Genomic DNA, 12,388 nt, shown 5'->3' on the forward strand with positions numbered 1-12,388 from the left:
TGAAAGGGTGAATGTTCCTAGAGATTGTTTCTATTAAACATATCATAATAAGTCATCAATTACTTCAAATTGAAGTATAAATTCTTCTAGCAGTTGCTCTCATGCCCTAATTGCCATGGGAAGTTGTCTAGGAGGCACCTTAATTGGGTGTAGTTCCTCTAAATCACAAATTTCATCTTGACTCCATCTTACGCAAAGGATTAGGCATTGGTCCTTCCATAGGCGATCATTTTCAAAGAGAATTCCTCTCACCTTCCCCTCTTTTTCTAGGTCTAGCCTACATAGGTCACCTACAGCATCACTTTTCTCACGATTTAGCCATCAAAAGAATTTGATCTCTTGCCCACAATTGCGTTGGTGTGTCCTCAAGAAGCCCTCCAAATTTCACAAGATTCCGACTGTGGCATCTTGAGATATTTCAAGCCCTAGCTCGAAGATCAATTCTTGCCCTCAGTTTCCCATTGGCTAGTAACTTCATTAGGATCATAGCACTAAATCATCAAAGCAAGATTCTTTCTTTGATCCTCTTCTTTTCCCCAATTAGGTTAAGTACATCCTTGCTTGATCAACTCCATATCTTTGACCTAATTTGGGTCCACTTAGCCCTTGGTGGTCTCGCAACTTCTTGATTCCAATTTCACAAAGATCACTTAGAAGCCAAGCATTCATAAGGCCTTATGAGACTAGGGGCTTCCTTAACAAAGCATAACCCCAAACCCTATCCTTAAAAGCCCTCGTAGCCCTTCCTAGAGAGCCCATCAACTTGCTTCTAAAGAAAGAAACCCATTTAATTGAGTCTCTCTTGCAAATAGGCATAGGAATCACTTCCTTATCTTATCATTGACTATATCTACTCTAGTGATTCCCCACATAGAAAGACTGCTCCTATCGGTGAAAGTTCGTAAAGAACAAGGAGCCTTAGCTAAGGTGATAGTCGGCGATCGCTCCATTGTTGCCCTCGACCTAGTAGTTGCTATATAGGATCCCCTCTTAGGACCCCTACTAGTTTGAGCGGTAACCGGTTTTAAAAAAAATTGATTTTTTTCTCAAAATTAAAAATTCAACAGTGGAGATTAAAAGATGATCAAGTTATTTTCAATGGTCGAGATTATTTTGACAGAGATCAAGCCAACTAGTCGTTATTTTCCAATTGGAGGGGTTTCTCTATATAAATAAGTCATTTTGCTTATATTGGATATATTCGAATGATGTAAATCTTGAAAGTTGGCACTGAGCTATTGCTATGTCCATTGTTGGGAACATTTCTATATCATAATAGAAAGACTTTGGGGTTCAATTCACAGTGTTTTTCGGATCAACTACAATTATTTTTTAGGAGTGCTAGGGTTTGGAGGCTCCAGCGCATTGTTCGCCTGAACAGTGAACACCATCACTGGATTCGCTAAGCCGTCGCCGCTGAGAGAGTCTGAGCTGAGACAATGTCACCTTGTTGTTGCTCCATCCGCTATTCGTTTTGCCCACGACAACAGTGTTTGACCACGACTTCCAGCCGCAGACCAGCATCCTCAGACCTCTTTTGTTGTTGACCCTCTATGCCTGACACTGAGCGGCTAAGGCCCTTTGAACCTGCTCACCTGTGCCATCGACCTCCACCTCCAGTGAACAGATAGCCGAGCTGTGCGGGAGCAGAAGAAAATTTTCCGCCTCTGGTCTCTAGGGTATATTCACTGCGCGAGGGCGAGGTGGCTAAACCTAGCCGCCTCTGCCCCCGGTTTCACCTTTGCTTCACTGGACAGGTCCGGATGGGCTTCTCGCTGCTGATGCAGACGGGTTTTGTTGGTCTCGCACTGGCCTAACCTTGGCTGTTTTGGAGCGTTGAGGGAACGTGGGTGCATAGTTTTAAAAACCGTTTACAAAAACCGGTAACCGGTCAAACCGGCCGGTTAGCTAGCCTGCCGGTCGGAACCGGCCTAAAAACCCGGTCTGAACCACCATGTGCCCGTTTTTTTGACCTAACCGGTAAAAACCGGCCGGTTTAGGACGGAACCGGCCGGTTTGTAGCAAACCGGCCGGTTCCGTCCTAAACCGGCCGGTTTATGGCAAGCCCACCATAACTTGCAAAAAGCGGTTTTCTGATTGTGGTTTAGGGGTTTTGGGGGGGAACTAAGGGTGTTTTCCCTCCAAAAACACCCTCTCCAAGCTTATAAGAGGCCCCTCTCACTCTCATTTGTCTCACACAACTGATTTGGAGTGTTTGTGAGTGTTTGTGAGTTTGTTTGTGAGCTTGGAGAGTGTTGAGTTTTTGCTGAAGTAGTCATCTTGGAGTTGGAGTTGGAGCTATTTTGGAGATATGTAGCTGTCAGTGGAGTTGCCATCTTCAAGAGGAGGCTAAGGGAGCTAGTTTGCATTTCCAGGTAAGGATTTGCACTTGATAATTCCTCATTTGAGTCTGCTGTCCATGAATTTTTTTTATGTGTTATAAACTTCTCACTTCTATGATCTACCATCCAGGGAGTCATCATGCCTCCAAAAGCCAAAGACACTGCATGGGCTCATTGTGATATGATTGATGGCAAAATGATCTGCAAATATTGCCAAAAATCCATTCAAGGAGGGGGTATTAACAGGTTCAAGCAACACTTGGCTGGGATAGGAGGCCATGTAAAGCCATGTGGAGCACCAAATGAAATAATAGGGCATATTAGGGCAGAATACCTTCAGAAGTTTGAGACTCAAGTCACTGAACCAATAGAGAAGTTTGTGACTGCAAAGTTTGGGAGTCGAGACTCAACCGAGTTTGATCATGATGACTGAGACTCACGAGAAGTTTCAACTTCAAGTGATAATGTTGATCACTATTATAGTATTACTATTATCATATATGTAGAGTCTACACTGAAGTCTTGTAGTAGGCCACTGGCCCCATAGTTTGTAGGCTTTGTTTTTGCACTCTAAAGGCCATTTAGAGCCTCATTGCTTAGGTATTTTGTCGACGATATGTATTGCACTCGATGCCATTTTGATATATTCACCTTTACATGGTATATAAATGAGCAATCTTTGCATATTTTGTCTCTATTGGCTTGGAATCATGGTTTTAAATCTTAAAAATAGTTTTTTTCATTAAAAAATAATTATTTAATGTATTTTTCTAAAACCGGTTCGTTTAGACCAAACCAGTCCCGGTTAGACCGGTTCCGGTCGGTAAACCGGTTCATTAGGTGGACCGGTCCGATCACCGGTTCCGGTTTTAAAAACTATGCGTGGGTGTGGAGGTCTGTCTCTGAGCTTTGTTTCGTGCCGCTGCAACACGGCTGGGTGTGATGGGGTTTTTGAAGACTGTTGTGGATTTGGGGCAGCTATTTTTACATCTGGTTTGTCTGTTTCAGGAGGATAGTTTTGAGGGGGTGGGGGAGGAGCAGCTGCCCTTGCTGTTATCTTCCTCATTTCGTGCCTCTCTTTCTTGTCCGGGCCGCCAAGTTTAGAGCTTCATGTCTCGGTTTCTCTCCTTAGGATTTTTTTTTTTGCTTGTGGTGCTTCGACGCTGGGTCTGCGCTATGCGGCTGGTCTGCCGCCTCTCTCTTGGTGCTGCTCCACTGCTCTCTTTTGTTGTTTTTTGTAATGGGTATGGGTTCCCTCTACAGGTCTGCTTCTGCAGGTTCGCTGGGGTTCACATACCTATTTTATGTGCTTTCTGCCCTGTCCAAGGGCTTTTTCTGGAATACATCTTTTGGAGTATTGTTATGTAAGTCTCTACCCACATTTCAGCATATGCTTTTAGCATCTACAACATGTAATCTTCTGATCAATGAAAATTACAATATTTCTCCCTAGGAAAAAAAAAAATCAGTCTTTTTCTTCTATTGATCTGTGGTATGTGCTAGTTATGTGCTATCCTATATTGTGCTAAAAAAATTATATCAAATTGTTATTTCATTTGTCGGTGATAAGAGCATTCTATTGGTAAATTTTTATCTTAGGTGGTCTAATTCACCATATGATCTAACAATTCTACTTGAGGAAATTATAGAGATTTGCAGGTACACTGGACCTTGGGCACTGTTGACCACATTTTTGTCAATAGTCGAAGGAAGAAGAACGCAAAGACATGAAGAACTTTTTTCAAAATTCAAATTCATCATCCAGAGCATGTTTTAATATTGTAAACCCAATTTCTGCAAGTTATAATGTAAATGATGCTAGTATGACCATTTAATTTTGTAACAACACCTAGGTAAGCCTTTGATTTTGGCAATGAATTTCATCCTAAGATGTTTTTTAACCTCACCAAATTATGTCTTTCTAAACACAGATAATCGACAGAGTTTTTCCTCTTCTTAAACCTCAAAGCTAGGGTGGAATTCACTGACAAGGTCTTAGGTAAGTCCTAGTGTTATATCGAGTCTTTGTAAAAGTGGTTTGAGAATAATTTAAGCTAGTTGGCTAAATTATTTTGTTACAAACCACTTGGTCTATACTAGATCATATTGTGTCGTAGAATTGGGTAATTTCACGAGGGTCTATATGTAAAGGTGTATTCCCCCTTTTACGACTAAATTAATTGTAATATCTAATATATATATATATAAATAAATAAATAAAATAAAAAATAAAAAATTAGTGCATGGTCCCTCATACTTATAGACATCATAGCTAAAATATTTGAGGGTGGAAAAAATATTAATCCCCTCTAGTGTCAATTAATTAATTTTTTTAACTAAATTAAATAAAAATCCTATGCTAGAAGATTAATTAATTTTGAATCAAAAATAATTTTAGAGAAATTAATTCTTCTCCGAGTGGAAAATTCGTGGGTCAAAAAAATGTCAATTTTTGGAGGTCCCCCACTAAGGCAAAAATGGATATTTTAAAAAAAATTGAGCCTTTGGACCTCGGTGGTTAAGTCAAAATCAATTTTTAATCCAAAATTTTAAATTTTGAATTAATTAAAAATGGGTTTTAAAAAAAATCAAATTTTTCCTCAAAATAAAAAAAATTGACGGTGGAGATTAAAAGATTATCAAGCTATTATCAACGGTCGAGATTATTTTGACAGGGATCAAGCCAACTCACTGTTATTTTCCACTTGGAGGGATTTCTCTATAAATATTTACTTCTATTTGGCATCTTTGGATATCTCTAGATAATGTAATTTTTGTAATGCTGGTATTGAGTGATTGCTCTGTTGGGAACGTTTCTATATCATAATAGAAAGACTTTGGGGTTCAATTCATGGTGTTCATCTTCCATTGATCTCTAGGATGTGCTAGTTATGTGCTTTCCTATATTGTGTTACAAATTTTAACAAATTGTTATTTCATTTGTCAGTGATAAGAGCATTCTATTAGTAAAGTTTTATTTTTATCTTACGTGATCTGATTCACCATATGATCTAACAGTTCTACTTTAGAAAACTTATAGAGATTTGTAGGTACACTAGCCCTTGGGCTCCAAGTTCACAGACTGAGGGGAAGAGCCGACTATGTTTGGGCTCTAGGATTTCTATTAATTTTGCATAAGGGTTTATGGCCAATATTTTAATTTTTCAGAATACACATTTATCCACTACTACTATTCAAAATATTCTCCAAAATTTTAATTTGTAAAACATTGTATATTTGTAGATATTCTGTAAATAATTTATAAAAAAATAATTTGTTAATTATCTCTAATTTTCAGTGTTGTTAAAATCGCGATAAAATCGCGATTTTATCGGAAAATCGCGATTTTTTCCTCTGCCCGATCAAATCGCGATTTTTATCCGTAAAAATCGCCACTTTTTTTATACCGATTTTTATCGAAAAAATCGCGATTTTTTGAAAATATCGCGATTTTTTCGAAAAAATCGCAATTTTTTGCGTAAAAATCGTGGGAGGCGCGGGCAGCGGGGTTTTATATGGCAAATTCGATTTTTTTTTAATTCATTGTGCTGTCGCCGCGCGGAGGAGGAGGAGAAGAGGTGAGGGAGAGGAGCTGAAGGGTTTCCGTCGGATTTGGGAGCGAATCCAAGCGTTTTTAGGAGGAATCCAAGCCAAGATCACCAATTTGTCCATAAAAGAGGTATGTAGATTAATTTTTTTTGGTTTTGCTTCTATAAAAACTTTGGTTTTCATTGTTTTTAAAGAATTTTTTGAAATTTTTCATTGATTTGGGATGGGTAATTTGTTATGACTATGAGAACCAATTTTTTATTTTTATTTTCTCATTTTTTTTAAACATTGTTTATTTTTTTTGAATTTTCATTGTTTTTTGGCATTTGCCATTGGCATTTGGTTGGGTAACTTGGGTTTAGAAATTGGGATTTTGGAAATAATTAACTTGTAATTTTGCAAATGCTAAATTGTAATTTGTATTATGTAATCCTAAATTCCTATTTCCTAATCCTTATTTTTCCATAGGTTTGCAAATTCAAAATTCAAAAACAAACATGCCAAGGAAATTGGATCCTTTCTGGGAATATGGTGACCCTAAAACTCCGAATGATAGACAAAACTTGTATTGCAAGTTGTGTGGAAAGGAAATATTCGGGGGGGTGTACAGGTTGAAGTTCCACCTTGCACAAATCCCTGGACATGATGTGGGGCCCTGTCTAAATACAAATGCTGAAATTATCCAAAAAGCCATGAAAGCATTGGGAGAATTAGAGCACACTAGAGATGCCAAAGAAGAACTCAAAAGGCAACTAAAAAGGTCAGTTGAAGGAAGTGGGCCAAGTGGCACTGGTTCTACTGCAGCGTCAGTCAATCCGGTAGCTGCATCATCATATTTTGTTCCTCGAACCACACCTGGTTCACAACCAACTATTGGTTCAATGCTAAAAAGAACTGAAAAAGAACAAGCTGACAAGTTGATGACAAAATTTCTCCTCTGGAGTGATATTCCTTTCAGCATTGTAAGGAGTAATCCATTTTTCCAACCTACTGTTGATGCTATTGCCAGTGTTGGCCCGGGGTACAAAATCCCTTCTCTTCATGATTTCAGAGGCCGGCTTCTTCAAGATGAAAAGCGTGACTGCACCCAAAGATTGGAGGATTTTTGGGCATCATGGGCACAAACAGGATGCACTGTTATGTCAGATGGTTGGACTGACCAAAAGGGGAGAACCCTTATAAACTTCTTGGTTAGTTGTCCCAAGGGGACTATGTTTATCAAATCTGTTGATGCAACTCATCAAATCAAAGATGCAAGAACTTTATGTGATTTGCTGGATGTGTTTATTTTGGAGGTGGGTGCAGAAAATGTTGTCCAAGTCATAACGGACAATGCTGCAAATTATGTTGCTGCTGGTAGAATGCTTATGGACAGGCATCCTGCTTTATTTTGGACACCTTGTGCTGCCCATTGTATTGATTTGATGTTAGAGGACATAGGGAAAATTCCCTTTGTCAAAGAGGTTGTTGACTCATCAAAAAGCATCACAAAATTTATTTACAATCACACATCTGTGCTTAGCTTGATGAGAAAATGCACCAACAACAAAGAGTTGGTGCGCCCCGCCATTACACGGTTTGCGACGAGTTTCATATCTCTTCAATCCCTCTTGAATTCTATGTGGGATTTGAAGAGAATGTTTCTTTCAGAGGAGTGGCGTGCTTCGTCAATGAGCCGCAAACCAGAAGGAGAGGCCGTCTGCAGACTAGTTTCATACCAGGAAGACTTCTGGGCGGGAGTGCAGGAGGTGTGCGCTGTTACAGAACCTTTGGTAAAGGTTCTTCGGTTGGTTGATGGTGAGAAGCCCGCAATGGGCTATTTGTATGAAGCCATGGACAGGGCCAAAGAAGCCATTCGGTCCTACTATGATGATAAGGGAGATGATGGGTTTCAGAGACAACTCCTTCTATGGGAAGTCATTGATGAGCGATGGAACAACACACTCCATCGTCCCATTCATGCTGCTGGGCTTTTCCTGAACCTTGCATTTTCTTATGCATGTGGGTTTAATTTTGATGTTGAGGTCGTGGAAGGATTATTAACCTGTGTCCAGAAGATGGTGAGATCTCCAGAAGAACGTATGGAGATCTCTAGACAAATTGAGCAATATAAGTTGTCAGGTGGCACATTTGGCTTTGAGATGGCTGTCATTGATAGTTTGTAGTATGTACTTTGTAACTTTGTTTCAACTTTCAAATTTCATTGTTTCTTCAAATTCCATTTTTTTCTTATGTTTATTTAAAATTTTATTTGTAATTTTGTTGTAGACGCATGGTGGAAGATGTATGGTGGCAGAGTACCCCTTTTGCAAAATCTTGCCGTACGCATCCTCAGCCAAACATGCAGCTCCTCGGGATGTGAGCGCAATTGGAGTGTATTTGAAAAAATACACAACAAGAAGCGCAATAGGTTAACACTTAAACATTTAAAATATTGCAAATTTCCAAATAAATTTTTGAATTCATTAAAGTTTTAAACAATATTTTTTTTATAATATTAATTATTAATTATTATTTCATGAACTTTGTACAGGTTGGAGTCCCATAGACTTAATGACATGGTCTATGTCTACTACAATCTTCGATTGTGGGTGAGACAACTAGAGAAGAGTAAGACACCTGATACGGAAGCCATCTCATTGGATGGGATTGACACCACTGCTGAATGGAGGGTTGAGACCGAGAGGCCTCTCATGGATCCCACTGAGGATTGGTTAGTGCAGGATGAGGGGGAGGAGGAGGGGGAGGAGGAGCAGGAGCAGGAGCAGGAGCAGGAGGAGGAGGAGTTGGAGGAGCAGGAGGAGGAGGTGACACCGCCTACCCGGGCTACCACTACCACCAGTAGAGGACGTGGTCTCCGTCCACCTAAGCCTCCTGTAGCTGCTACTACTAGTTCTTCAGCTTCTAGAGCACGTCAGACTCCACTGCCATTTCCACCAGCACAGGCACCAGCTTCTACATCTAGAGGGAAAGAGAAAGCTGTGCCATTTTCTCGCAAGAGGGGCAGAGGAAATCAATAGGATTAGACTTTCATTTTATTGTATATGACATTATGACATGATGAGATACATTATCATATTTTTTGTTGATATTTTGAGGCTGAGTTGGACTTGGGACTCAGGACTTACTATTCAGGACATGATTCAATGTTATGTGTGATTTTAGCGCTAGAAATGATATTAAACATCTTATATATTAGTTTTTTTATCATATTTATGTGTCAATGTATTTATTTTATGTTGTAGATGGTTTAGATATTAAAAAAATTGAAAAAAAAAAAAAAAATGAATATTTTTGTGCCAAACGCTTTTTTCCCGCTTTTTTCCCGCTTTTGTCGATTTTTTCCGCTTTTTTCCCGGCGCCGATTAAATCCCGATCGCGCTTTGTGCAACATTGCTAATTTTTGTTTTGCAACTATTGGTTTTTATTTTTTATATATATTTGGGGTTTTGCGAATTCTTTGATTCATTTGCATAGGTGAGCTTCAAGGTGATTGAGAAAAATTCCTTTGGGGTTTTGAGCTAGATCTAGGCCCTTGAGGGTAAGATCTAGTCTTTATTAAGTTTGCAGGCTCAACATTTAGCGTTTCTGCAGCAATTTTGTTGAGACATTTTTGTTTGCAGGGTACAAAAATTCAAATTAAAGATCTAATTGATATACATAGTATCTATTTGGCATTGCTAATGGTATTAGAAGGGAACTGGTCATTTAAATCACTTATCTCTTGAAAAATTGTCTATTGAGTGCCTTGGCTAGTTGTTCTAAGTGACATTGAAAGTAAGTGCTTTAATCTTTCTAATTGCCATTATTGTCATTGGATCCATTATTCATGGTTAAATTGAATATCTATTGTGGATAATAAGATATCTAATGTATCTTTGACATATTGGTGAATCGTTTTAATTTTAAAGAGCACAAATCTTGTTTTTTTATTTATTACTTAAGAAATAAGCTACTGGTTATATTGAATATTGTTGAATTTAAGCACTTTCTCTTGTGGTTGAGATTATCATTCATTCACTGTTAAGTACTCCGTTGTCATAGCTTAAGATCAATTGTAACTAAGTACTTAAGATCATAAGTAATCTCTCCTTAAGAGCACTCAATCACCTTGCATTTGCATTTTAGGCATAGTCTTGCACTAATAAATTTACCTCCAAGCCTAAGCTTGGTTGATCAAAAGATAGGTCCACCCTTCATCTTGTAGATTGCAAAGGATGGACCCTCTCTAGTAGTTAATATAGTGACCTTGCAGTTGTCAGAGCCACAGTCTCTGCAGCACGGGAGGCACTAGGTAGTTAGATTTTAGGAGAGGTATCATAAACCAAGTCATTGCTTGCTTCGCCTTGACTTCACTCTACAACTTACTTTAGAGACTAGCCTCAAAACAGCTAACGATTAAGGGATACATCTAGTTAGGAATTTAACTAAAATAAACCAAGACTTTGCATCTCACCTAGGTTGTAGGACTTGCATAACATATAGGTTAGCAAAGCATCTCCAAGCAGCAATTGTTCATCCAATGATTTGGTGTATAATTGATATAAAGCAAGTATTTGACTCCATAAGGCACTGGTCTCACGCAATAATCTAATCTAATCTCTAAAACTTGCTAAATCAACCAAGTGGCTAGGCCATCCAGTTGTGTCTCCTGAATTTGTTGGTTGTCAACAAATATCACATTCACACATTCCATAGGGACTACCCCCATATCCTGTTGTTGGGAGACAGCTAGAATGGAGAGGACAGGGATCACAGTGACAGCCCCCGCCCTGAGTTGTTGTCGCACCATGCCTGTACAATTTGAGTGACAACATTTTTGGCGTCGTTGCCAGGGACAAATTCATTGGACCTTGGCGTTAGGACACTTATCATCATCCTTTCCAATCCCATCATCTTTTCATCTTCTCTCTTCACTAATCTTCTCATCACCTTGTTCACCTTTCTATTTGCACCTTAGCACTTGGACATTTGGGTTAGTTTCCTGTTTGGGTGGCGACTCCACTTATTCATCCATTCACAAGAGCTTATACTAGAAGAAATCCTGGTAGCTTGGTTAACCTTGCTCCCGATCCTGAAAAGGCTCTAAGAGCTCAGTTAAACAAATTACATTCTAGTAAGCATTTAATATTTCTCGGACAAGAAGCCCTCCTTGATATCCACTTGCTTTTCCCTGACCCTGTTAGTCAAGCCTTCATGGATTTCTTCAGGCCTTGCAATTTTGCCAATATTCAAGAGTACCCCCACAACCTTCCAGATGTTGTTATGGACAAGATTTTGGTATTTCAAGGGAATAATGCAATCAATGTTGATACACATATCAGGAAGTTCACAACTTTTCTATTGAAACATGCTCATGTCATTGCATATAATCATGAAGATGTTAGGATGAAGCCCTTTGTCCATTCTTTAGAAGATGATGTGTAGTAATGGTTCTTAGACAAGCCTGATAATACTTTTGACTCTTTGCAAGCTATCATAAGTGCATTCAAAGGAAAATATGGGGACAAAAGGGAGGGAATATATTTATTCAATGTAACAAACTCTATCAAGAAGAATAAAAATGAAATAGTTGAAGAGTATAATCACAGGTTCAATGGCATTCTCAAGAACATGATTCAGGATTATAAGCCACCTGACAAGACATTGTTGGAACAATATCTTGAGGCCTTTAGTGTTGACATATCTTATGAGATAAGACATGCTAAGCCAACTAATTTAACTGTTGCCTAGGCTATAGCTGAAGAATTAGAAAAAGATAAGAAGGCTTCTGGTAAATCGGAAATTCCTGGTTTTGAAAGAGGTCCAACCAAATCTAAAGGGAAAGAAATAAAGGAGGTAGAGCATGACCCAATTAAGAAGTTAACTCAGATGATTAAGGAAATGAGAATTGAGCATGCTAGAGAGATGAATGCCATGCAGTCTATATTGATTCAAATGGAAGGAAATCAAGCTCAAAATGTTCAACCTAGAAACAATAATAATAGAGGTAACAACAATCCATGGCCAAAAAGAAATTCTCCCAATGATCAGAGACCTCCTACGCCTCTTGAATCTGCAAATGTTGTTGATCAGCCTATCCCATTTTGCAGACCTTGTGAAAGTTTTCATGAGGAAAGTTCATGTGCTAGAAAACTCCTAGAGGAAGGAACCAGTGAGTAGATAAATAATGTTAATGCTTCAAAGGAAAGTCGTTGCACAAACATGATTCCTTCATCTTTCACCATCAATAACTTCAGTGATGAAAAGGACCCTATCACGCAGATGTATGGTGAAACTCTGTCTCAAGAGAAGATTTTGGAAATTGCTAGAAGTAAAGGTTATACATATCAAAAGAAGGGCAAGGAGCCAAATCAAAATAGACAGGTTGCATCCGAGAGATATAAATCAGGATTGAAAATCGATTGGGTTGCATGGATAAACAATATTAAGATGTCTGTCCCAGTGCTTGAACTTCTAAAGATTCCTTCTCAAAGGTTAGGTGTGGCTCAACAGAA

At 38.8% G+C, this 12,388-nt stretch overlaps 2 protein-coding genes across 4 annotated transcripts in view; one reads left to right on the plus strand and one right to left on the minus strand.

Annotated features, from left to right (window-relative positions):
• LOC149167861 (Phosphoglycerate mutase family protein) overlaps positions 1–12,388 on the minus strand; it is a 397,884-nt gene that overhangs the window by 189,890 nt on the left and 195,606 nt on the right. The gene's annotated exons all lie outside the window — the stretch shown is intronic.
• LOC149167862 (uncharacterized) lies at positions 8,096–9,145 on the plus strand. Its single transcript, XM_089433207.1, has 2 exons — positions 8,096–8,301; positions 8,425–9,145. The coding sequence occupies exons 1-2, from the start codon at positions 8,174–8,176 to the stop codon at positions 8,909–8,911; spliced, it is 615 nt and encodes a 204-aa protein (XP_089289333.1). The 5' UTR covers positions 8,096–8,173; the 3' UTR covers positions 8,912–9,145.

The sequence above is a fragment of the Pinus tabuliformis genome, chromosome 5_1, assembly GCF_031772625.1.
Source record: "Pinus tabuliformis cultivar Carrire ecotype Pingquan chromosome 5_1, CPIR1, whole genome shotgun sequence".
Taxonomy (NCBI): Eukaryota; Viridiplantae; Streptophyta; class Pinopsida; order Pinales; family Pinaceae; genus Pinus; species Pinus tabuliformis.